The 24585-nt window shown below is 42.3% G+C and overlaps 1 protein-coding gene across 1 annotated transcript in view; it reads left to right on the forward strand.

Moving 5' to 3' along the window:
* LOC311139869 (myomesin-3-like) overlaps positions 1–24585 on the forward strand; it is a gene marked incomplete at its 5' end in the record, with an annotated part of 62974 nt that overhangs the window by 31863 nt on the left and 6526 nt on the right. Inside the window, 18 exons of the mRNA XM_084174859.1 lie at positions 3813–4012; positions 4513–4566; positions 5770–5897; positions 8018–8201; positions 8476–8650; positions 8941–9062; positions 10137–10324; positions 17551–17677; positions 18545–18729; positions 18843–18957; positions 19141–19297; positions 19613–19719; positions 19802–19846; positions 20124–20260; positions 22736–22880; positions 23231–23290; positions 23757–23824; positions 23972–24079. Coding sequence (XP_084030985.1) covers positions 3813–4012; positions 4513–4566; positions 5770–5897; positions 8018–8201; positions 8476–8650; positions 8941–9062; positions 10137–10324; positions 17551–17677; positions 18545–18729; positions 18843–18957; positions 19141–19297; positions 19613–19719; positions 19802–19846; positions 20124–20260; positions 22736–22880; positions 23231–23290; positions 23757–23824; positions 23972–24079 — 2305 coding nt within the window. The remainder of the gene's footprint in view (positions 1–3812; positions 4013–4512; positions 4567–5769; positions 5898–8017; positions 8202–8475; positions 8651–8940; positions 9063–10136; positions 10325–17550; positions 17678–18544; positions 18730–18842; positions 18958–19140; positions 19298–19612; positions 19720–19801; positions 19847–20123; positions 20261–22735; positions 22881–23230; positions 23291–23756; positions 23825–23971; positions 24080–24585) is intronic.

Raw genomic sequence — 24585 nt, forward strand, 5'->3', positions numbered from 1 at the left:
TGAAAGCGGCAGCTCTACCCTTTAGCTCAGTGCGGATGTTTCCTGTAATCCATGGCTTCTGGTTGGGGTACGTACGGTCACTGTGGGGACGACATCGTCGATGCACTTATTGATGAAGCCAGTGACTGATGTGGTGTACTCCTCAATGCTGTCTGAAGAATCCCGGAACATGTTCCAGTCTGTGCTAGCAAAACAGTCCTGTAGCTTACCATCTGCGTCATCTGACCACTTTTTTATTAACCGAGTCACTGGTGCTTCCTGCTTTAGTTTTTGCTTATAAGCAGGAATCAGGAGGATAGAGTTATGGTCAGATTTGCCAAATGGAGGGCGAGCTTTGTATGCGTCTCTGTGTGTGGAGTAAAGGTGGTCTAGAGTTTTTTTTCCTCTGGTTGCACATTTAACATGCTGGTAGAAATTAGGTAGAACGGATTTAAGTTTCCCTGCATTAAAGTCCCCGGCCACTAGGAGCGCTGCATCTGGATGAGCGTTTTCCTGTTGATTTATGGCCTTGTACAACTCATTCAGTGCAATCTTAATGCCAGAATTGGTTTGTGGTGGTAAATAGACAGCTATGGAAAATATAGATGAAAACTCTCTTGGTAAATAGTGTGGTCTACAGCTTATCATAAGATACTCTACCTCAGGCGAGCAAAGCCTCGAGATTTCCTTAGTATTTGATTTTGTGCACCAGCTGTTGTTTACAAATATACACAGACCGCCACCCCTTGTCTTACCGGAGTCAGCCGTTCTATCCTGCCGATGTAGCGTATAGCCCGCTAGCTGTATGTTATCCATGTCGTCGTTCAGCCACGACTCGGTGAAACATAAGATATTACAGTTTTTAATGTCACGTTGGTAGGATAACCGTAATCTTAGGTCATCCAATTTGTTATCCAATGATTGAAGATTGGCTAATAGGATTGATGGAAGAGGCAGTTTACTCGCTCGCCGTCGGATCCTTACAAGGCACCCCGATCTACGTCCACGATATCTCTGTCTCTTCCTCACGCGAATGACGGGGATTTGGGCCTTGTCGGGTGTCTGTATGATATCCTTCGCGGCCGCCTCGTTGAAGAAAAAATCTTCGTCCAATACGAGGTGAGTAATCGCTGTCCTGATATCCAGAAGCTCTTTTTGGTTATAAGAGACGATGGCAGAAACATTATGTACAAAATAAATTACAAATAACGCGGAAAAACACACATAATAGTACAGTTGGTTAGAGGGCTGTAAAACGGCAGCCATCTTCTCCGGCGCTGTTACTACTCAGGTGAACGTTCAATCTAAACGATAAGAGTTATCTTCGATAAAAGTTATCGTTGTTTACTCCATATCAACAACACACAGCAATAAACTTACTCTGCTGTGTCTGAGGAAATTGAAACGGGCAGATAAAACCCCAGCCAACTTTGATGTAATATCCATTTGGCAAAGCCCAAAGAAGATGGATGATATGCATGATAATAATTAAACATGGAACACAGTGTTAACAGCATCAAAGCCCTCTCATATTTAACAGGTGCTCACTAATCACTGAAGCTGATCAATGCGCGTACGTGCGCGCTCGTGTGTGTGTGTGTGTATGCATACTTTCATCATACTTAAACATCTTCTCTATTAAGCATGCAGAGGGCACATTAAAGACTAATGTTAGGTCTCTCTCTGATGTATTATATTATATAGAGTATATACAGTATATATATATATGTATATATACAGTACCAGTCAAAAGTTTGGACACACCTACTCATTCCAGGGTTTTTCTTTATATTTGCTATTTTCTACATTGTAGAATAATAGTGAAGACATCAAAACTATGAAATAACACATATGGAATCATGTAGTAACCAAAAAAGGGTTAAACAAATCAAAATATATTTTATATTTGAGATTCTTCAAAGTAGCCACCCTTTGCCTTGATGACAGCTTTGCACACTCTTGGCATTCTCTCAACCAGCTTCTTCATGAGGTAGTCACCTGGAATGCATTTCAATTAACAGGTGTGCCTTGTTAAAACTTAATTTGTGGAATTTATTTCCTTCTTAATGCGTTTGAGCCAATCAGTTGTGTTGTGACAATGTAGGGGTGGTATACAGAAGATAGCCCTATGTGGTAAAAGAACAAGTCCATATTATGGCAAGAACAGCTCAAATAAGCAAAGAGAAACGACAGTCCATCCTTACTTTAAGACATGAAGGTCAGTCAATACGGAACATTTCAAGAACTTTTAAAGTTTCTTCAAGTGCAGTCGCAAGAACCATCAAGCGCTATGATGAAACTGTCTCTCATGAGGACCGCCACAGGAAAGGAAGACCCAGAGTTACCTCTGCTGCAGAGGATAAGTTCATTAGAGTTAACTGAGATTGCAGCCCAAATAAATGCTTCACAGAGTTCAAGTAACAGACACATCTCAACATCAACTGTTCAGAGGAGACTGTGTGAATCAGGCCTTCATGGTCGAATTGCTGCAAAGAAACCACTACTAAAGGACACCAATAAGAAGAAGAGACTTGCTTGGACCAAGAAACACGAGCAATGGACATTAGACCGGTGGAAATCTGTCCTTTGGTCTGATGAGTCCAAATTTGAGATTTTTGGTTCCAACCGCCGTGTCTTTGCGATACGCAGAGTAGGTGAACGGATGATCTCTGCATGTGTGGTTCCCACCCTGAAGCATGGAGGAGGAGGTGTGATGGTGTGGGGGTGATTTTCTGGTGACACTGTCTGTGATTTATTTAGAATTCAAGACATACTTAACCAGCATGGCTACCACAGCATTCTGCAGTGATACGCCATCCCATCTAGTTTGCGCTTAGTGGGATTATCATTTATTTTTCAACTGGACAATGACCCAACACACCTCCAGGCTGTGTAAGGGCTAGTTGACCAAGCAGGGTGATGGAGTGCTGCATCAGATGACCTGGCCTCTACAATCACCCGACCTCAACCCAATTGAGATGGTTTGGGATGAGTTGGACCGCAGAGTGAAGGAAAAACAGCCAACAAGTGCTCAGCATATGTGGGAACTCCTTCAAGACTGTTGGAAAAGCATTCCAGGTGAAGCTGGTTGAGAGAATGCCAAGAGTGTGCAAAGCTGTCATCAAGGCAAAGGGTGGCTACTTTGAAGAATCTCAAATATAAAATATATTTTGATTTGTTTAACACTTATTTGGTTACTACATGAGTCCATATGTGTTATTTCATAGTTTTGATGTCTTCACTATTATTCTACAATTTAGAAAATTGTACAAATAAAGGAAAAAACCCTTGAATGAGTAAGTTTGTCCAAACTTTTGACTGGTACTGTATATATATATATATTATATGCATCAGAGAGACCTAACCTTCCAGTCGCCTAGCAACACATACACAGCTTAATTTTCTCTTATGCTATTTGCTTTCTTTGTTTGCTTTTCCAGGTGGCATTGCTTCATGATCAGTATTGATTTATTGGCATTCGACAGCTGCTTTTCTTCTTCACACTTTCTTATAAATGAGTTGTGAGACTTGTTATTTTGAGATTATGTATTTGGGTTGAAACATGATGGTCCTTTGTTGGCTGAAATCTGTTTTTCTTTTATGCAATCAAAAATGTTTACAACTGTATTTCATAATGACAAAATTGTGTTTCATGGAGATATAACACAACTAGGGAAAGTTGCAGAGTGCTAAAAACTATTTTGTAAGTCACAAAGTTCTGAATTAGATTTTTTGAAATCTCGGACCTTCTCCTATCCCTTCTCATATGGTCTCTTTCTCTCTCTCTCTCGCTATCCCTTGCTCTCTTTCACTCTCTCTCTCCCTCTTCCTAGGTGTGACATTGGTAGTGGGCAGTGGGTGCGTTGTAATGACACCATTCAGAAGGCATGTCACTACCCGGTGAGGGGTCTGAGTGACAGCACCATCTACCAGTTCAGGGTGTGTGCCGTCAACCAGGCAGGTGTAGGACGCCCCTCTAAGGCTACCGAGCCTGTCATCACCACCGACCCTTTAGAACACACCAGAACTATGGGTAATCTGCACACTCAGATCTACACACCGAACACACTCTGGGTAGAGGTCATTACATAGAGAGAGACATAACATTGGCTAAATAGAACACATACAGTATGTATAGTGTGTGTGTGTGTGTGTGTGTCTGTGTTTCTGTGTTTCTGTCTGTGTGTGTGTGTGTGTATGTGCTAAGTTCATGCACAAGAACATACAGTATGTGTGCGTGTGTGAGTACGTGCGTCCATGTGTGCGCTGTGGGTGGGGGCTATGAGAGAGTGAGAGGAGCGGAGAGGACAGATGGGTGCGCTGGTCAGATGCTGTGGATCATTAGGCACAGATGAAGGACGGCCAGAAGGTTGTCTTTCCTCTGACTGTTTCCCCCATCTCTCTCTCTACCTCTCTCTCTTCTGAGCCCTAGCATGCTGGCATTGTATGGACGGTTTCTTCCATGTTATCTACTCATTGTGCTATCATGCATTTCATTTCTTTATTTTTCTCTCTCTTTTTCTTCTCAATCAGTTATCAAGGTGGACAGAGGTAGAGAGATCACCATCACCAAAGACCAGCTGGAAAGTGAGAAAGCACATATATCATCATTGTAGTACTATTACTAATAGTGTTTGTAGCTATGGTACTACAGCATTTTCAATGGTATTCCCAAGCGACTTACCCTAGACCGAATAGTTACGCTACAGTATCACTGCATATTAAACACATGTTCTGCAATTCTATACAGGTTGACATCACTTATCATTCCTCTCTTGAGGGATATTATGTTTTGTGGGGGGGGGGGGGGGGGATATTTTGAAAACACAGTAGAAGTGGAAGTGGAAAGTGATTTTCCTTGTTTTGTTTTGGTAAAACCTAATTTTTTGGGGGGGGAAAACAGCTAACTTCAACACATTTTGCCACGGGGCAGAAAGAAAATGTTGCAGTTTAAAATTGTTAAATTTTTCTACTTCATATTCATCATCTCCAGCACCAATCTAAACATATGTGAAAATTGCGTGTTTCTATGTTTTGTAGTAAAAAATATAGAGAAAGATAAGTGTTTCCAATGAAAGGCAATGCCTACTAACAATTGGTCAAAATCACACGATGCACACCGGTGTCATTTGAAACACGTATCTTTTTTTCTATAAAACCCCCCGTGGCAATTTCGCCGATGGTATTTAGTATAACAACGTTATGTTTCTTCATATCTTTCATCATGTAATAGCGTTGTGGAGGCAATGTACTTTGCTAGGTGGACTATTCTCTATGGTGTCCTAGTAAATGCACATTATAGCCCAGGGTGACATGCCCCTGATGTACCTCAAAGAGAGAGGAGGAGGCAAACACCATGGAAACACCAGGGAATGGTGAACTATTATGATGAGAAATAAGGTACTATCTCAGCCTCATAGACTGCCATACTCTATTTTTCAAGGCACCCTGGTACAGCTTTAGGTTTCAATGAATCAATAACTGTGTGTGTGTGTGTGTGTGTGTGTGTGTCATGACACAGTCTGTGCATTTCTCATTTCAAGATATTTTATATCCGACCCTCTCCACTAATCTATTTATGCTTGGTCATGTGATCCAAAGCTCTGGGTCTTGTTTAGCAGGGTACACCGTAGCAAAACAATTTGCAAAGGAAAATGAAAATATGTGTTCCTATTGGACAAGTTCAGATAGTATACCTCCCCGTTTTAAAATGTTTTCTCCTTACTGAACATGACCCTGTTGTCTTTACTATCTTCTACACCCATCCTCCCTTCTTCCCTCTGACCTCAGGTCAGATGAAAGTCCCGTTCCCTCCCACTGGTGTCCATGCCTGTGAGGTGAGTGACAGCTACGCCGTGCTGAGCTGGACCGAGCCGGAGCCCAGAGGCAAAGAGCAACTTACCTTCTATGTGGAGCGGGTGAGTTAAGGCCTGTGCTCCTACTCATACACACACTACAGAGACACAGGTACACACACACACACACACACACACACACACACACACACACAGACCACCCAAACACTCATTAAAACGCAGGTCCAATGAACCCTCAACCCGGCCATCTTAGTGTGTGTAGTGTCAACCCCCAGATGCCCATTAATCTGTTTTACTGTTGTGGTTCTGTAGACCAACTTTAGAATCGGGGCCAAATTAATGAAGAGCTCTAACCACTATGCTAATTAAAGATTAAAGGGGAGGAAAATATTCCTTCAAAGTCCCACCAAGCATACACAGAACATGGTTGCCATGTTCTCAGAACATAAGATATGAATAGTTAAATGAGAACGTTGCAAGAATTAATTACACATCACGTATTGATGCCGAGCCAATCAAGGCACTGATTGGTGAACCGCTGATCCATTCATAGCTCTTTGTCTGTTGGCAAGGTTCAGGATACTTACACACAGGTGCTTTTAACATAGTGTTTTCAATTTATATATTTGACACACATGATTACATTGTGCATGTTCTTTTATACAGTAATTATTCTTCAACATGTCCTCACCTGGGATTTGAACTCACAACCTCTTGGTTCACGGTACCTCTATCTTCCTGATGCACCACCATGTCCACGTCAGGTGTCAGATAATCTGATTATTCTCTCATCATTGATTTTATTTACTTATTTCAGCAATTCAAAGGCTTTCTGTATAGTTGTCTAGTGTTGGTGGGGCATATTAACCTGTTTTAATTACCTGTTTTAATGATACCCCTGAATCACTTTGATCAATAAAATATTTTCTTGAGTGTACTTTTAACAGAGCTGAGATTTACTTCAAAGTGTATTCACTGAACCAGTTGTTTCAGATCTGCACAAGTGCCTAGGGAGGAGGGATTCAGGTTTCTTCTGGACAGGGCCTCTGGCCCAATAAGCACATGCCCTAGAGATATCAAAACGTTGATGGAATATTCTCCTAACCCACGAAAACTGAACGCATGAATGTTCTTGCAACGTCCCATAAAACACTTCTAGAACGTTAATGTTGTATAATCTGAGAACATTGTAACCACATTCTTGATAAGTTCTGTTTGACATTAAGGGAATGTTCTCCTAACTTTAACACCAAAACATGCTAAAAAGGTTCTCAGAAGGTTTTAGCTAACATAGATAGAATGTTCTCCTAACTAACGGAAAACTGGACTCTCAAACATCAGGGGAACATTACGTGTAACATTACAAAATGTTCTCTCTCACTAAAATTGTTAGCTGGGTCAAAGCTCTCTCTCTGGGTGATTAAAAGTATAACTCTTGGTTTTATAGGTTCACAGTTGTGAATTTGTTCTGGTTTAGTTTTAACGTCAAGGAGGTTTTGTGGGTGTGTTCGTACATGGCCACCAAACTATGCAGGACACAAGTGTTCCTATTTTGATGAATGTCTTACAATGACTAAAGTTTGTCAAAGTTGTGGTTTATCAAAATGGCCGCCCAGAAAATAAAACTTTTGCTAAAGAATTAAAGTGCTGGGAGGGATCATTCATTTTACATCTTCCCCAAAGTGCCCCAGTTCTTCAATATCAACCAGGACTATGTATGCTAGATGCCCAACAGCTTGCAGTTCCAATAATGAGAAGAAAAGTGGCAAACTGCCACAGGAAATTGCTTTTTATTGGACTTTTATAAGTAACTCTGTAATAAAACTGTCCAATCCATCAAAAGCATCTGAAATTACCAAGATCTCCTGCTTCTGTTCCACCCAGGAATATTCAAATATCCTCGGCTCGCCCTTGGGCTTGCTCTTTATAATCGCTGATCTCCATTCAAACACTGGGTTTTATTCCAATTTAAATTTAAAAAAGGACTAAAAGATATGGGAGCCAAGTTAATGGAGCAGAAGAAAAGAGAAATAAAAGAACATACAGGTGATAAAATAACAATTGCATGACAGTGAGAAACTATTTCATTAATAGAATTGAGTGATTCACTGTATGTCTGTCTGTCTGTCTTTCTGTCTACTTCTTTTCCATCTACCTCTCTGTGTCTCTTTTTGCCTGCATGCCTGTCTCTCTCTCTGTTCGTACTTCCTTCTGTCCATCAGTCCATTGCAGGGAAAAACAGTTGGCAGCTGGCCAGCATGGACATCACGGTGGGCTCTCCCAGGTTCCCCATGTTTAACCTACAGAAGGGGAAGTCCTACTGCTTCCGGGTGCGCTCCGTCAACAAGTTTGGCGTGAGCGAACCCTCAGAGCCGAGCCCTCCAATCTCACTGGGACAACCACAAGGTGAGGGAGAGGAACAAACATGTATTATTTCTTTAATGTTATACTAGTTACATTGATATGGATTGGTGTATACTCTGGTTCTTCAATTAACCCTTTTCATCCAGGATGGTTCTTCCTTCAGTACCTTCTCTATGGAAGAACGTTTTCTAAAACAGTTCTACCTGTAACCATAAAGGGTTCTCCTACAGGGATGGCTGTAGATAGAATGTTTTTATTTTCCCAAAAGTGTGGCAATCAGCTGAGCTCACTGTGTTTTTCGGTGTTATCCTGTTAGCTGCTCCTGCTCCAGCCACCTCCGTCTTGGCCATCCGAGACACAGATTCTGCTGTCCTGCTTCAGTGGCAGGAGCCCAAGGAGAAGGAGGGCATTCTGGGATACTACCTGTACTACAGCGAGGCTGGGAAGCAAGAGTGGAGGACAGTCAACAACAAACCAACCACCAACACCAAGTACAGTACTGAACGCACTGTGCCATTTAAATGAACTGAGCTCCTCTTTTTTGAGTACTGTTTCTATTGTGTGTTGGATAAATATTGTTGTTTGTTCTCTTGCCACTAATTCTACAACAGAACATGATAGGACCGTTTCCAGGACACAGATTAAGCCTAGTCCTGCTCCATTGACATTTCCAGTGAAATTGCTTTTTAGTCCAGGGAACCAGCACAATGTAGAAAGCAATGCTTAGGCATTAGGACTATATGAATAGTCAAATTTGACATTGCGTTGTTTTTCCTCTCAGATTTACAGTCCATGGTCTGAAGTCGAAGAAGGAGTATGTGTTCAGAGTGAAGTCTGTGGGGCGAGCTGGGAACAGTATCTACTCCAACGAATCTCCCCCTATCCTGGTCAAAGCAGCTCTCAGTGAGTACTAGACAAAAACTGCGGACTGACCCACAATGGTGGACATGCTCCTGGGACATATTCATTACGGCAAACTGAAATAATTTAACAAATAGTGTTTCAGATAGTCTCTCCCTTTTTTTCCGTCTGTTTTCCTCCATTTGGTGCCTGATGAACACGACCCTGCTATCATATCAAACAGTTATACCTGACAGGGACGCAGGGAACCATGTTTATAGTTGTGAATGCTTTCGTAGTGATCTCTTATTCACACTTTCACTGGCTAATTTGACGGGATAAGGAGGTGTAATGTGAAATATTAAGTGATCATGTAAATTAGTTGGGGTCCATTTTCTTTTTCAGTCAGTCTTCGTTAGTAGCCAAGGCTTGTTTCTCTGTATTCTCCGTTCTCTTCATCAATCTAGTCCTGATCTCAATTCACCATTAGTTCATAACAGCCTCATGAACCCATTACGTGATGACAGGTATTAGATCTAATGGGTAGGCTCATGATTTAGTATTTTGGTTTGGTTTGTCCACAAACACAGTGAAATAAATAGAGACTTGTGATGAGGCAGGCACCTGATGAATAACTACTGACCCCTCTCACTGCTGTCTCACCCTATAACAGCATGTCTGATGATAATAATAATGATAATATGCACTCTGCAGCCGGCTACATTGTAATGACCGCTCATTTTAGCTGCCACTCACAGTGATGCCAGATTCCGAATCTGGTCTCGGATCAGTTGATGATATGACTGAAATCCAATACTTTGTGTCTGAAACCCTGTGTGGCCTTACATTAACTGACCTGATACACGGATGTGGCCAGAATAGAATAGAATGGAATGGAATAGAGAAGAATAGAAGCTGATTTGCCATTTATTAGAAACACTATCCATCGAAACACTATCCATCTAAACTATCTATCTAAATGTAATACTTTTTTTGTTTGTCTCTGGGCAGGCTGAGGAAAAGTCTAGTATGCCCGAGCTTTGTTTTCCAATACATTTTCTTGGTAACATGCAAGTTTACAGAAGGGGAAATCTGACAGAACTCTCTAACTCACTTTTTCACATCTGCCCTTCCCAGTCGCCCCATCCCCTTCCTCTGCCATCGCCCTGCTGCTCTGCACTGGCTCTGAGATGATTCTCACCTGGAGAGCCCCTGCTAACAATGGAGGAGACCCTGTACGAGGCTACTACCTGGACCAGATGGACAAAGAGCTGGATTCCTGGAGAAAGGTCAACACCAAGCCTGCCAAGGAGAGGCAGCACAAGGTGAGGAAGGATCTGGTACCAGTACCCAGGCGTCACTGTCGTTAGAATGTTGGGTCAAACTTGACATGACAAAGGCCCTCTACCAGAGTAATGTTAAGTAAGGGATAAACGCTGATGCTCTGTATATTATCTTGTAAATAATTGTGTTAATTAGTTCCAAGATAATGTACAGAGTGGAGGCGTTTATCCCGCTTATACCACAGTTGCCAAAGAAAACAATACTGAAGCACATATTTACCAGTAGAAATTACATGTTTTAATTGATATTTTAATTTTGAGAAGTCAATTCATACTTTTTCATCCTCCCACCAAACCTGGTCGTTAGTTCTGTCGGTCAGGTAGCCAACATAGCAGGAGGAAGATAAACGTCTGAGCAGAGTTCCCACATCCGGTTTTCAGAACATCTGGTTGTTGGCAACTCCGCTAAGGCTAGGTTGCCACAAACATGACCCAGTTGTTAATTCTTCACGATTTTGCCTGGCATTGAAAAGTTGCTTTTTCCTTAAGGACGCGCTGTACATTACAGTAGAGGAGATCACATTGCATATCAAACAGTAGGCTAGAAGCTACTGTGGCTAAATAGTTTGTTGCTAGCAAATCTGCCAATATGACAAACAAATTCAACAATACCAGTTGCTGAAAACAGCTGGTCAAACTAGAAACATGTGGGAGGATTTGACAGCATAGCTCATACCTGCCAACCTTTCAAAAAACCTTGGAGTGAGATTTTGTCCTGGGTCCGCCTGGGTCCTGCAGTCGGTGAAAAGCAATTGCACTGCCTGCGTCTCAGAACTGTGGCCGCCTTGATCTCATGAGGTTATCGTTGCCCACATGACGTCAGAGAAAGTCGGGATCAAGTCGGACACAAATCTAACCAGCATGCATTGGGCGGTGATCGCCGGTGATCGATTCTGCGCAGACCTGGCTCATCTCAAATGAGCCTCTTGTCTATGATCTGTCGGCATGGTTATACTGGCCTGTGGCCTTCTTGGAGGCCTTGATGATATCGGAGGGGTGCTCCCATTTGAAACAGGGCTCCAGATTGGCCATCTTTATGGTCATTATTGAGGACAGGGTGCCATCCAATGCTAGGCTGTTTCTTCTCTTGGTTTTGTTCAGTCCCACAACTGAAAACACCCTCTCAGCATCTGCGTTTGCATGGGGCAACACCAGGACAAGCTTGGCGACGGCAGCAAGCCTCTCGAATTCTTTGGCTCCTGTCACCTATGGAAAATGCACCAAAACACAATGGAAAAACATACCTTGATTTTTGATTGATTAATGCTGTAAGTATACTGTAGGTTGATCCATTAACAAAGTTCAGATAAAAACATGCATAATTTGCAACATGCATGACACATATATGCATGCAACAATTTTAAGCAACAGATGTAGCCAAGCCACACCTGCCAAAAGGAAAGACAAAAAAGGAAAAACATTTTACCTTATGCTTCCGGGTTGCCATTTCAGCCCAGAAGCTTTTCATTTCAGTTTCGTCCTGCAGGGATATCATTGGCATGGTCTGATAATTTAGAAACTCCTCACCCAGAAGGTCATGCTCCTCTGGCCCATGGTATGGGAGGAGATGGGGAAACCTATTTATGAAAGTAGAGTTACTAGTTGTTACCTTTTAGGTATATAGTCATCAACCAGCAGCAGCTCATACACATCTTTGAGGAGAAGCCACATAAGAATATCTCATGTGCAGTTTAGGAGTGAACACACCTCATCATAAAACACAGGATATTTTAGCTAAGATGATAGACAATAATTAGAGAGAAAAAACTAACCTTTCAACAAAGTACAGGACATCTTCGATGTCACTTTCAGCCCTCTGCCGTACATCTACAAATTGTGCGTGCTTGATTAAGTGCATAGTCCACAGCACTTGTCAGGAAACACAACACAGCTTCATGGAATGAATCCACCTGCTGTGGTGTGATGTCACCCTCGTCGAGTAATCTGTTAAGTTTAGCCCTGGTTGTGAACCCAATGTTCAACTTTCTTCCTGTTACAGATACAGCATATCGGTATAAGGTACAAGGCTAAATATCACATATCACAGTGTTTGATCATAATAATAGTCAAATACTAACCTGGTAAATGGTTTGCCTTTTCTTTAAAGGCAATTTCACAAGGCTCCTCATGGCACTGCAGAGCTGCTGGAACTATAAACTTGGAACATAGCTTGCGTACGAATTTCACCATCTATAACAGACATTTACAAAAATAGTAGGTGAAACCTGTTTTAGAGGATCCCTGCAGATATCAGCAAGAAACACAGAATGGAAAAAAACAGCAAAATCCAATCCCACCTCATCATGTAACAAAAATATTGATGACTGCTCTCTCTGAAGCAGCAAGTTGAAAGAAGTGAAAGTTGGTACGGTGGCTTGGAAGAACAGCAGGTACACTTCTGTCATGGGGTCAGTGAATGTCTGCACAAGTCTCTTGAACCTGGCCTGATTTTCATCTTGAATCAATAAATAAATAACATAAAATAAGAGGTTGTCATTAATACAAGTATGTGACTAACAATCCATGTAGTTGCTGCATAATGAAATTGAAAATTGATGACCATACTAGCAGATTTGTAGTAGCTGGCCAGAGGTTCATACAGCCTCAGGATCCTGGTCACACAACGTTCAAGGCTTAGCCAATGGACCGAGACATGCAGGAGGACCTCCATGTACTCTGCTTCATGGAGCTCACAAAACTCTGTTTTAGACATTAAATCCATATCATATATTTTCTACAGCTCAGCATTTCAGTATTATCAAACATGCATACCTGTCAGGTATCCTTTCCGATTTGTGCTACCCTTGAACCAGTAACCGATGTCCACTACCATATCCTCCAAATCAAAACCGGACACCTGCAATGCATAAATCAATCATAACACATTCAGTCAATGCACGTAATTAGGATACAAATAAAAAGTTACATGTAAAGATAAATCAGGCCTTAACTCACTTTAAAAAATCCCACTCCTGCAGCTTTGGCGGTGTTATGTACCACATGACAAGGACAACCATGAATATAGGTGTTGGGATGCTTCTGGAGCACCCTAGAGGCAATGGAATTACGTGGTCCAATGTTCACAGCTGCATTGTCAACTGAGAGACCAATGCAGTTCTCCCAAGGGATGCCATGCTCCTCTATGGTGGAGTTAATTTTGGTGAAGATCTCACTTGCTGTCCCACAGCTCGTCCCACTTGTTGTGCACATATTTAAAAACTGGTGGACAACTTTTCTGCCCATGAAGACCCGGACAGTAAGCGGGTTCATCTTTTCCACTCCTATAATGACAAGTTAGAATCATACAGATGTTCATGTTATTAGATGTTTAAAAATACACAAAGCACATGTTTTGCAGAGGAGAAAAATCTCAAATAGTTTGTGAAATACCAGTGTCATTCGACCCATCCGTAACAAGGGTATACGGGGCTTTTTTCATCTCCTTCACAAGCTCCTGTGTGAAATATGGTGCGAGTGCTTCATTGGTAATGCAGGATGACTTAGTCCTGGCACACCTGTACTCCTGCGCTGTCTTCGAATCTCCGAAACATTCTTTTAGGAGAGGCCCCAGGTGGTCCGCAAAGGATAGGGGGACGTTGTGAACTACGAACCCAGCTGTCATTTTTACCTCAGCCCTTCTTGTCTGTAAGAAGAAGAAAAAAATATTAATCCTCCCAAAAGACCATAGTTTATTTAAAATAGACGCCTGCGATAATAGGGCACAGGTAAAAAACACATTCAGCAACTAAGATCTCAAATTAAGAAAACTGGACTGTACTACACTGAAATACAAACCACAAATTAGTCAAAACTATCAACCATGACTTTACCGTGATCAACTAGAACACAAAACTCTTGACTGAACCTTGACAGAATCATTACACATATCATACCTTAACCTCTTGTGCAGACATACCCCCAACAGATGGAACGGCCATTGCATATTGGGATATTGTGGCTGTGGACTGGAGAGCTCGTTGCTTATCTTGGTGGCCTTTGCTTTTTATATGGCGCACTACATCTTGCTTGCATGTTGCTGCTCCAGCCAGAGCACGACTCTTCTGGCCCTGCTGTTGGATTGGGGGGGTCTCTTCTGTCTGCCCCTCTGTGTCTACTTCCATCTGCCCTGTTGGTTGTTCTATTTGTCCTGTCTGTTGCTCCTCTGCATGTGCGTCAATCTGTCCTGTCTGTTGCTCCTCTGCTTGTTTGTCAGTCTGTCCTGTCTCCTGCTCTCTCTGTCCTTTGTGTTGCTCCTCTGTCTGTTGTCCTGTTGTTTCTATCAATCATTCTGGCTGTTCTGTCAGTGTGTTTGTCTGTCTTTTCTCACTTGGCTGGTTCTTTAAATAAAATAAAGGTTTCGCTTTTGTCCTGGCAAAGGTCTCTTACGGGACATCTTTGAAACCTTAAACAATTCAAATGGTCATGTTGGTTTAATAACTCTACTCTCAGTTACAAAAACATACCTACTTCTATTGCACACATTTCCTGTATTTATGTTAAATTCTTTGGAATACATCTTACCTGTTCAAAATCAGCTGAGTTTACATTCACCACACTAAATCATGTTCACACGCACAAACAAATAATTTCTTTCAAGATTTAAAGTTTAAGAGAGTGAGTACTCAATTGGACGACATTTCATTGTTACATACCTAGTCTCAGCTCAGCTTCTTATCAGACTTCTTGAGGTAGTGACCGTTTCTTCTCCTGTTGTCTTTCGCGGCAATGGTATGGTGATTCTGAAATTGCATTTTTGTCCTCCCCAGTTTTATAATTGGAATGTGATACAAAACAAGGCAACGGTGTGCTTTAGGACCATGCGGACGCCTCCGAGCGGCCGGGTAGGCTGTTTGGAGTGTTTATCTGACTGGATATAGTACAAAAAATAATTATTATGTCCCCCCCACTTCTAAAACCAAAGTTTCACCCCTGATAACCAATAATAATTATGTATGTAATAAGCCAGTAAAAAAACATTTAGCTCTGGAATACACCACATTAGAACTAAAAAATTATTAGTGGTGGTCAGAGAGCTGAACATAAGGCTCTGGTGGAGGTATACTGGAGGAAAAAAACACATTCCCTCTACTACCTTAGCTGTGTCACTAGGCAACGAGTGGTGGTGTCCATGGAGACTAATGGAAAGTTAAAATTGTCACCTGTCTCTTTTTGCAACAGAAATTACAAGTGTGCTGTAATTTTATGGCATGCAAAATAGTTATATTGTTGTTTTTAGACTCAACAGAACAAAGCAATTGAAAGTCTGCCATACTGCAAAATAGTTTAGAAGTGTGGAGCAAACCGTGCTTTTTCACTGACCAGGGTCTTGTTCAGGAGGCAGAAGAAAGTAGACTGAATCAGGGATGTAATGTCCAATAAGAAACGCTTGTTTTTGTTTTCCATTGCAAAACATATTGCTACGGTGTGCCCTAATGAACATGTCCAATGTATTTAACATATAAAGCCATTGATCTGCTTGCATGTATTTATGAAAACACAGTGGTCACAGTGGCCCCGTGTAGCTCAGTTGGTAGAGCATGGCGCTTGCAACGCCAGGGTTGTGGGTTCGTTTTCCAACGAGGGGCCAGTATGAGAAAGAAAATGTATGCACTCACTAACTGTAAGTCGCTCTGGATAAGAGCGTCTGCTAAATGACTAAAATGTAAAATGTAAATGTAAATGTCACATGCAGTGCCCTCTGTTGGGCGAAACCAGCCACTACAACTGCCCAGTCTCCTCCAATAACAGTGCCTCCCATCTCTGAGTTTGCTTTTTGCTCTTATTTTTACAAGCTGCTCACTTGCTGCCTCCATGTAAATGAGATTTATTAGAATATTGATCCAATGGAGGCTTCATGCTCGGGGCAATTTGGTCTTCCTTCTTGTGTAAGCCAATGTAAATGACTTTACCCCCTGAATCCTTTCCTTCCACAACCACCGGTTTAGCAGTCACCTATCCAGCCTTATTAGAAGAATGTCTGAGATGTGAACCCTTAGGATTTTTGGTTATCTCGCTTAATTTGGAATTCCACCTCCATCTCCACCGCAGTGCCTTTACTTCCACTGATTCAGAATCAGGTGAACTGATGTCATCTGGTGGCGATAAGTTGAATCGAAAGACACTTTGGGACAAACGCCCCTTCTCCCCTGCCCCCGCTATATTTCACTGCAGAGCTCCAAGCAGCACTGTTTAGATATTGATTTGATAAAGAGGCTTTGTTGTCCCTAGGTATGGCTAGCCTAGTGACCAATCTATAAATATAAGAGGCATAGTCTTTCGATGGTGTGATTTCTATCACACTTAAATAAGCCCATCAGGTTTGTCTATTGATAGCCATTGTCCATTGGCTCAGTCCCCCTAAAGCAGAATAACTTCATACGCGATAAGGACCTTAAAGGCTAAGTGACTGTGAATTAAAGTGGCTGGGATCGATGATCTGAATCCCCTTCCTAAAGCCAGCCTCTATGGGGCTTTTCCAAACTACACCGGTATAATGTATACTTTGCTTTACAGTATGTGGCTCAGTTAGGATTAGCTGAGGTTTTCTTAGCTGCACAATGTACAGTGTAGTTGAGTGGAGACGAGAGTGTGTGGACTGTATCTCTGACTACATCGAGTCGCTGTCAGTCGATACTTCTAAAAATGTAAATACTTAAACCCTTACCGTGTACCTATGTTTGTCTTCTGTAGCTGCGTGCCTTTCTTTATTTGGTGAAATCCTTCATTTTTAATAAAACGTTAATAAATTACAACCACCGACTGTTTCCTCGTCTCGACTGACAGCGTCTCGATGTAGTCGGAGGTACACTCCTTCCACAGTCGTCGCAACCCAATTCCACTGACATGTCCATATGTGTGGATTTGAGAAACCCAGCTAAATTGGGATGTGAGTGCACGAGTGCCTGGAGTGCACGAGGTAATCTAGATACTGTGTTGAATTATCCTTCAAAGGTATCTTTTTTGTTTTGTCCACGGTTTGTTCATGTAAGAACTGACATACTGAAACTCAGAACTAGCTGACCCTTGTTTTCTCAATGACCAGGGTATTGTTCAGTAGGCACCGAACAGAAGAAAACTTGACCAATAAGAAATGCTCATTTCTGTTGTAAAATGATTTGAAACGTTTTTCTACGGTATGCCCTAATGAACACAACCTTGGTTATAATTTGTTCAGTAACTGTATTAATTTTGTGTTGTCTTATTTACAGGTCTGTAACCTGGATGGGGGGCATTACTATCAGTTCCGTGTTTTTGCTGCCAACGTGGTTGGGGTTGGTAAACCCTCTGAGCCCAGTGAGGCTTTCCTGTGTGAGGAGTGGACCATGCCTGAGCCAGGTGAGGATGATGCAATCATCATACACACACACACACACACACACACACACACACACAGACGCACACACGCACACACATGGTCACTGTACACACACACAAAGAGTAAGCACACACACACGTTTACTCTCTAAAACACACATTCTCTCTCTCTACTCACTCTGTCATTCGGTAATGGAGCAGTTCAGTGGACAGCCGTGGCCAGCTGTGTTGGCTCCATGGTCTTTCTCATATAATGGCTGCCTGTTGTGATATTCATATTGGAAATGGAGCGAGCCACACACCATTTATCCCGCACAGCCCATTAATCCAGCTGAATCCAGCCGGCTCTCCCCGTGTCGTAAATAACTTAAATGCGACTGAAAATCGTTAAGCAAATTAACTACCGTGCACTGGCACTAAGAATGAAGGGATAGATTAAGCAAAGTCACTTTACTTGTTTTTTTAATTGTATTATTATTGTTTGTTCATTTCTTTATGATGGCCTGTTCTGTCACGGACAACTTGGCTGTTTATAGGTGATTAAAGAAGGCGGGAAAAGGATAAAGATCAATATTTTAGCCTGATTTAAAATAATTTCAAATACTTTATCTGTGCTTGATTAAGCATGCATGTTGCAATGTAACCAATAGAAAAATCCAAAACGTGCAGACCATGCCCACCTGGCACTCCAGTGAGGATGAACCAAACACTGATTTCAAATAGTACTTGAACCCAGGTCTGGTTGGTATATTTCTAACACAGTAGACACTTATCAATCCATGTACTGTATAGAATGAAACACTGTATGGGTTGATACAGAGAAACCAATGTGGTTTCTTTTCTCCATATTTCTCTCTTTGTGTTATGCTAACCACACTCATACCCCAGGCTGCCCTTATGACCTGGAATTCAGGGAGGTGAGGCATAACTCTCTGGTCCTCCTGTGGGCGGTGCCTCTCTACGAAGGACAGCAGGGACCAATCACAGGGTACCTGGTGGAGCTGAGCAGGGGCGACCAATCACAGAGCTGGACTGCTGTGAATGAAGAGCCAATCACAGACACCTTTTTCAAGGTTGGTGAGATTTACTTGTTTTATGTAATAAGGACATAGATAAATTGAAATAGAGTTAATATGTTTTGATTAAATGGATCAAATATTTAATTTAGGTATGTTTGTGTTCCCAGGTATCAGGTCTCCAGGCAGGTCAGACCTATCGTCTCAGAGTGTGTGCCTTCAACAAGGCTGGAGTGGGCATCCCTTCTCTGCCCTCTGAGCTTATCAGAGCCCAGACCCAACCAGGTGAGTCATTTTAAGGTTTTAGTTAGCCTGGTTCCAGGTCTGTTTGTGTTTGGCATAACAATGACCATAGGAGTTGGCAAGAGAGCACAAACAGGTCTGGGACCAGGCTTGATTTTAGCAATACAGGTCCCTGATGGACAATATCACCAGAATGACTTATGATTCATGTTCTTTCTCCATCAGGTACCAGAGACATAGAGATCGGTGTGGACAATGATGGCTTCATCTTCCTGGCCTTTGAGGCCACTGAAATTACGGAGAACAGCAAGTTTGTCTGGAGCAAGAACTACAAAGGGGCTATTGAAGCTGGGAGAGCCAGGGTACTGTGGGATAACAATAGGTACTGCACTGTGTGTGTATGTGTATTTGTATGTGTGTGTGTGTGTGTGTGTGTGTGTGTGTGTGTCTGTTACAGAGAGAAAAAAAAAGTGACCTGTAGAGTTGTGAGAGGGCATGTAACCCATGAAAGACTTGTTGAATGTTAAGAGGTCAGCAAAGGGTCAGACTCAGTGGAGATTCTTCCTCACTTGACACTATGATGCAAAATGTCATTCCTTTTCACTGAGCACTACTGAGTCCCCTGGTCTGTCCTTTAAGCCCACTGTCCTTCTGTCCATCCTTTTAGCTAGCTGTCCCTTCTTCTGTCCATCCCCAGGTCCATCCTAACCTTTACAAACGCCACTAAAGAGGACCTGGGCCTGTACACAGTAGAGATGAGTGACAACCCAGACATCTCTTCCAGTTTCACCTTTACTGCGGAAGGTACTTTATACTCAAAGCTACAGAAGACTTGAACAAAATATTGCTGCTCCCTACAATTCTCCCTCTCTTTCTTTTTCCATAGATCTGGAGAGACTGACCGAGCTCGGCTGGCACATCTGCCACCCATGTAAGTAAGACTCAGTTACTGTAATAATGCAAGTCTCTATCGAGCTAACAAAAAATGTATAGTATTCCTTTTCAAATAGAAACAGACATTATAATATAGAGTTCACCATCACAATTTCAACAACGTATTCCCGCTGATGTTTTTCTTGGGGAAGCCCTATTTTTCGATTCCTGTCATTGTTGTTGAGCACCCCTCCTAGTTTATTTTGTTTGCTGAAGCTTGGAGGCCTACCTGAATGCATAACCTATTCCCTATTCATTGTTCTCTCCCCCTACAGTGATAGCCCTGCGCTCCAAGTGGCAGGTGGAGGTGTCAGAGAAAGGGAACGTGCGTCTCTGGATGCAGACTGAGAGCCTGAGCAACGCTGCAGAGCTCCACCTCATTCTCAATGACAGAGAGATCTCGAGTACTGCAGTAAGCAGCACTTCAAAATACAGGCAATATGTTCTAATCTCAGAACCCAGAACCAAATATTGTGTGTACTAGTCTGTCACGAGAGACCATATACAGTGAGGGAAAAAAGTATTTGATCCCCTGCTGATTTTGTACATTTGCCCACTGACAAAGAAATGATCAGTCTATAATTTTAATGGTAGGTTTATTTTAACAGTGAGAGACAGAATAACAACAACAAAATCCAGAAAAATGCATGTCAAAAATGTTATAAATTGATTTGCATTTTAATGAAGGAAATAAGTATTTGACCCCCTCTCAATCAGAAAGATTTCTGGCTCCCAGGTGTCTTTTATACAGGTAACAAGCTGAGATTAGGAGCACACTCTTAAAGGGAGTGCTCCTAATCTCAGTTTGTTACCTGTATAAAAGACACCTGTCCACAGAAGCAATCAATCAATCAGATTCCAAACTCTCCACCATGGCCAAGACCAAAGGGCTCTCCAATGATGTCAGGGACAAGATTGTAGACCTACACAAGGCTGGAATGGGCTACAAGACCATCGCCAAGCAGCTTGGTGAGAAGGTGACAACAGTTGGTGCAATTATTCGCAAATGGAAGAAACACAAAATAACTGTCATTCTCCCTCGGCCTGCGGCTCCATGCAAGATCTCACCTCGTGAAGTTGCAATGATGATGAGAACGGTGAGGAATCAGCCCAGAACTACACGGGAGGATCTTGTCAATGATCTCAAGGCAGCTGGGACCATAGTCACCAAAAAACAATTGGTAACACACTACGCCGTGAAGGACTGAAATCCTGCAGTGCCCGCATGGTCCCCCTGCTCAAGAAAGCACATATACAGGGCTGTCTGAAGTTTGCCAATGAACATCTGAATGATTCAGAGGAGAACTGGGTGAAAGTGTTGTGGTCAGATGAAACCAAAATGAAGCTCTTTGGCATCAACTCAACTCGCCGTGTTTGGAGGAGGAGGAATGCTGCCTATGACCCCAAGAACACCATCCCCACCGTCAAACATGGAGGTGGAAACATTATGCTTTGGGGGTGTTTTTCTGCTAAGGGGACAGGACAACTTCACCGCATCAAAGGGACGATGGACGGGGCCATGTACCGTCAAATCTTGGGTGAGAACCTCCTTCCCTCAGCCAGGGCATTGAAAATGGGTCAGGGATGGGTATTCCAGCATGACAATGACCCAAAACACACGGCCAAGGCAACAAAGGAGTGGCTCAAGAAGAAGCACATTAAGGTCCTGGAGTAGCCTAGCCAGTCTCCAGACCTTAATCCCATAGAAAATCTGTGGAGGGAGCTGGTTTGAGTTGCCAAACGTCAGCCTCGAAACCTTAATGACTTGGAGAAGATCTGCAAAGAGGTGTGTTACAAAATCCCTCCTGAGATGTGTGCAAACCTGGTGGCCAACTACAAGAAACGTCTGACCTCTGTGATTGCCAACAAGGGTTTTGCCACCAAGTACTAAGTCATGTTTGCAGAGGGGTCAAATACTTATTTCCCTCACTGTATGTGTCTATATGCTTAAGAGTGTGTATGTCTCAAATGCATACTATAACTAGCTTGGGTGTCAGAATGTTCCTGCTTTAGTCGATGGTGCAGTGTTGTATGAATGGGAAGATGACGACAAGTTGGCTGAAACAGAAATAGACTGGCATCCAGGCAAGTTATAGCATATCTCCCAGAGGTGTGTATAACTCATAAGATACTGCATTTTGCATACACACATTTATTTTTGAATATATGCAGATGGTTATGTGTTCCCGAATGCATTTCCATTTCCAGTGAAGATCTCCATAAAACAACGAAATGTAGATGTGCCACAAAATAGCAAAATGTTACATATTTTCTCATCCAAGTTTGCATTAGTAAGAGTTATTGACTGTATAGAAAGAGAAAGTAATCACAAAAAATGTCACAATCTTTTTTTTTGTACCCTCACCATCATATTTGCAATTTAATTTAAACACAAATCACCTTACTAAAGATTTTCACAAGAATATACGTAGCAATATGTTAGCAATGTTGATTTGTTATTAAATCAACCTAAAAATAACCACAGGTTGGAAGACAGGTCGGCAGAGGTTGTTGCACCAGATGTGGATTTTCCATGGGGGAAAACTAATATTATGCATGTTTTGGACTCAGTGTCTTGCATGGGTTACTCGGTATGGAATAGCATGACTGCATGCATGCATGTGTGTATACATGTGTTTGTCAACAGTGCTAAGGGTTTATTACAAAATGACAACAGATAAGGATTTTGTGAATAAACCAAACCCCATTTCCCCCATTTTAGCCCCTTGCCTTGATTAGCTCAAATCAACATGCAAGTCACACTTATAGAAGTTATTGTAAAAACGTGGTTTCTGTAAGGTGTGCGTGCCTGAGTGTGTGTGCACATGTATGTACATACGTGTGCATTCATGTGCTTGTGTGTGTCCTCTCTCTTCTCTCTCCCTAGGCCCATAAGATTAACTTTGACAAGGCCAGTGGGCTGATAGAGATCCTGTTTGACCAGCTGTCTAAGGAGGACGAGGGTTCCTACACAGCTCAGCTCTGCGACGGCCGCGCCAAGAACCAGTTCACCCTGGTGTTCGTTGACGAGAGTGAGTCCATCTGGTCACCCCAACTCATTACCGGGATTTTCACACTACCGAACCGAACCGAGCTGTGCTAAACCAAGCTGTGATGAGCTGGCCTGGTTACGCATCCACCATAGTTGCTGGAAGTGCTGAGCAAGCACAGTTTGCTTCAGATCGGCACAATAGTGTGAAAAGGGTGGCTTAATATTGCTGTGAACTCTAAAGAGTAGTAAATGTTTGGCTTGGCTTGATATATAGATTTGTTGCAATCAATTTGGTTATTACATTCAATGTTACTGTCTTATTATTGGTAGTGTACTGTATATCCTCAGTGTGCTAGTAGGGATGTGATCCTGTGGTTGTGTCTTTGGCAGTGTTCCGTCAGACACTGGCTCAGTCCATAGCCAACAGAATGGACTACAAGAGAAAGTCAGGTGAGTGTTCCCCTATTGGCCCCTGGTTCACCTCTGACCTCTGGGCTGGATCCCTAAGCACTGTGATTGGTCCACAGTGTTCCTGCCAGGGCCAACAAGAGTTTCTCCCATCCGGCTGACCAAAGTCCATATAGGACGTGTTTTTATCTACTGCCAACAGTAGATAAAGATCTAATTTCAGTGTAAAATGCTCCTGCCAAATAGGTCCCAAATGTGCTGAAACAGATTCAGTAAGCCTCAACGCCCTAGTTTCCTATTTGTCACTAACTGTTAGTCCCTTTCCTTAGCTTTGTGGCTAGTGGCAAAACATACCTATCTACAGTTTATGGAGTGTTGAACAGGCAGTTATAACATATAGTGCTGACACACCAGAATATAGCAAGTTTCATTGATTGACTGTAAGCAAAGATGGCCGCTGTATCTCTGATCCAGTGTGCGCAGTTAATCATTCGCTCTGTTTTCCAAGGACCCTATTTTCTGGAATTTGTGTCATGGACCGTGACAGAGGACTGTGAGTTTATCATCAAATGCAAGGTAATTTATAGATATCCAATATCTTGTTATCTTTGTTATGAAATAATCACATGGATTCTGTATTCTAATATGCATGTGTGTTGTTATGAATGTATTCAGTGCACAGTGTAACTGTATCATTAGTATCCTCTCTCATTCTGGGTCCAGGTGACCAACATAAACAAGGATACGACTCTGAAGTGGTTCAAGGACGGTGTGGAGACTCCAGGAGTGTATGACCAGCAGACTGGAGTCAGCACCATGACTGTGCAACAGGTACACACATCACATCCAGTACTCATAGGGCTGGTTTCCTGAACCCAGATTAAATTTAATCCTGGACTAAAACACACTTTCAGTGGAGATTCTCTATTGAGAATGATTTTAATCCAGTACTAGGCTGAATCTAGGTCCAGGGAACTAGCCCATAATGTCACATATCACTTTGCTCAACCCCACTATTTAGCGCCCACCTGGAGATTTGACCTGGCAACCTTCCGGCTACAGGTCCACCTCTCTAACCATTAAGCTACCTACCACCTCATATTTGCAGTATAGTAATGGATATATCAAGTAATGTACAGTAGTACTGGATGTACAGTAATGGGATGGTGGCAGAGGAGGGAATAAGGTTAAACTCAGTAGAACACACATCATCAGTGATCATCGTGCACACATACACATGCAGAATCTGGATCAGAGTTTTTCTACAGTATGTATGAGTATTTATAGATCATTGCATAATTACCCACTGGGCACACACTGTTTGAATCAATGTTGTT

This window comes from Coregonus lavaretus (genome assembly GCF_964263955.1).
Source record: "Coregonus lavaretus genome assembly, chromosome: 13".
NCBI lineage: Eukaryota > Metazoa > Chordata > Actinopteri > Salmoniformes > Salmonidae > Coregonus > Coregonus lavaretus.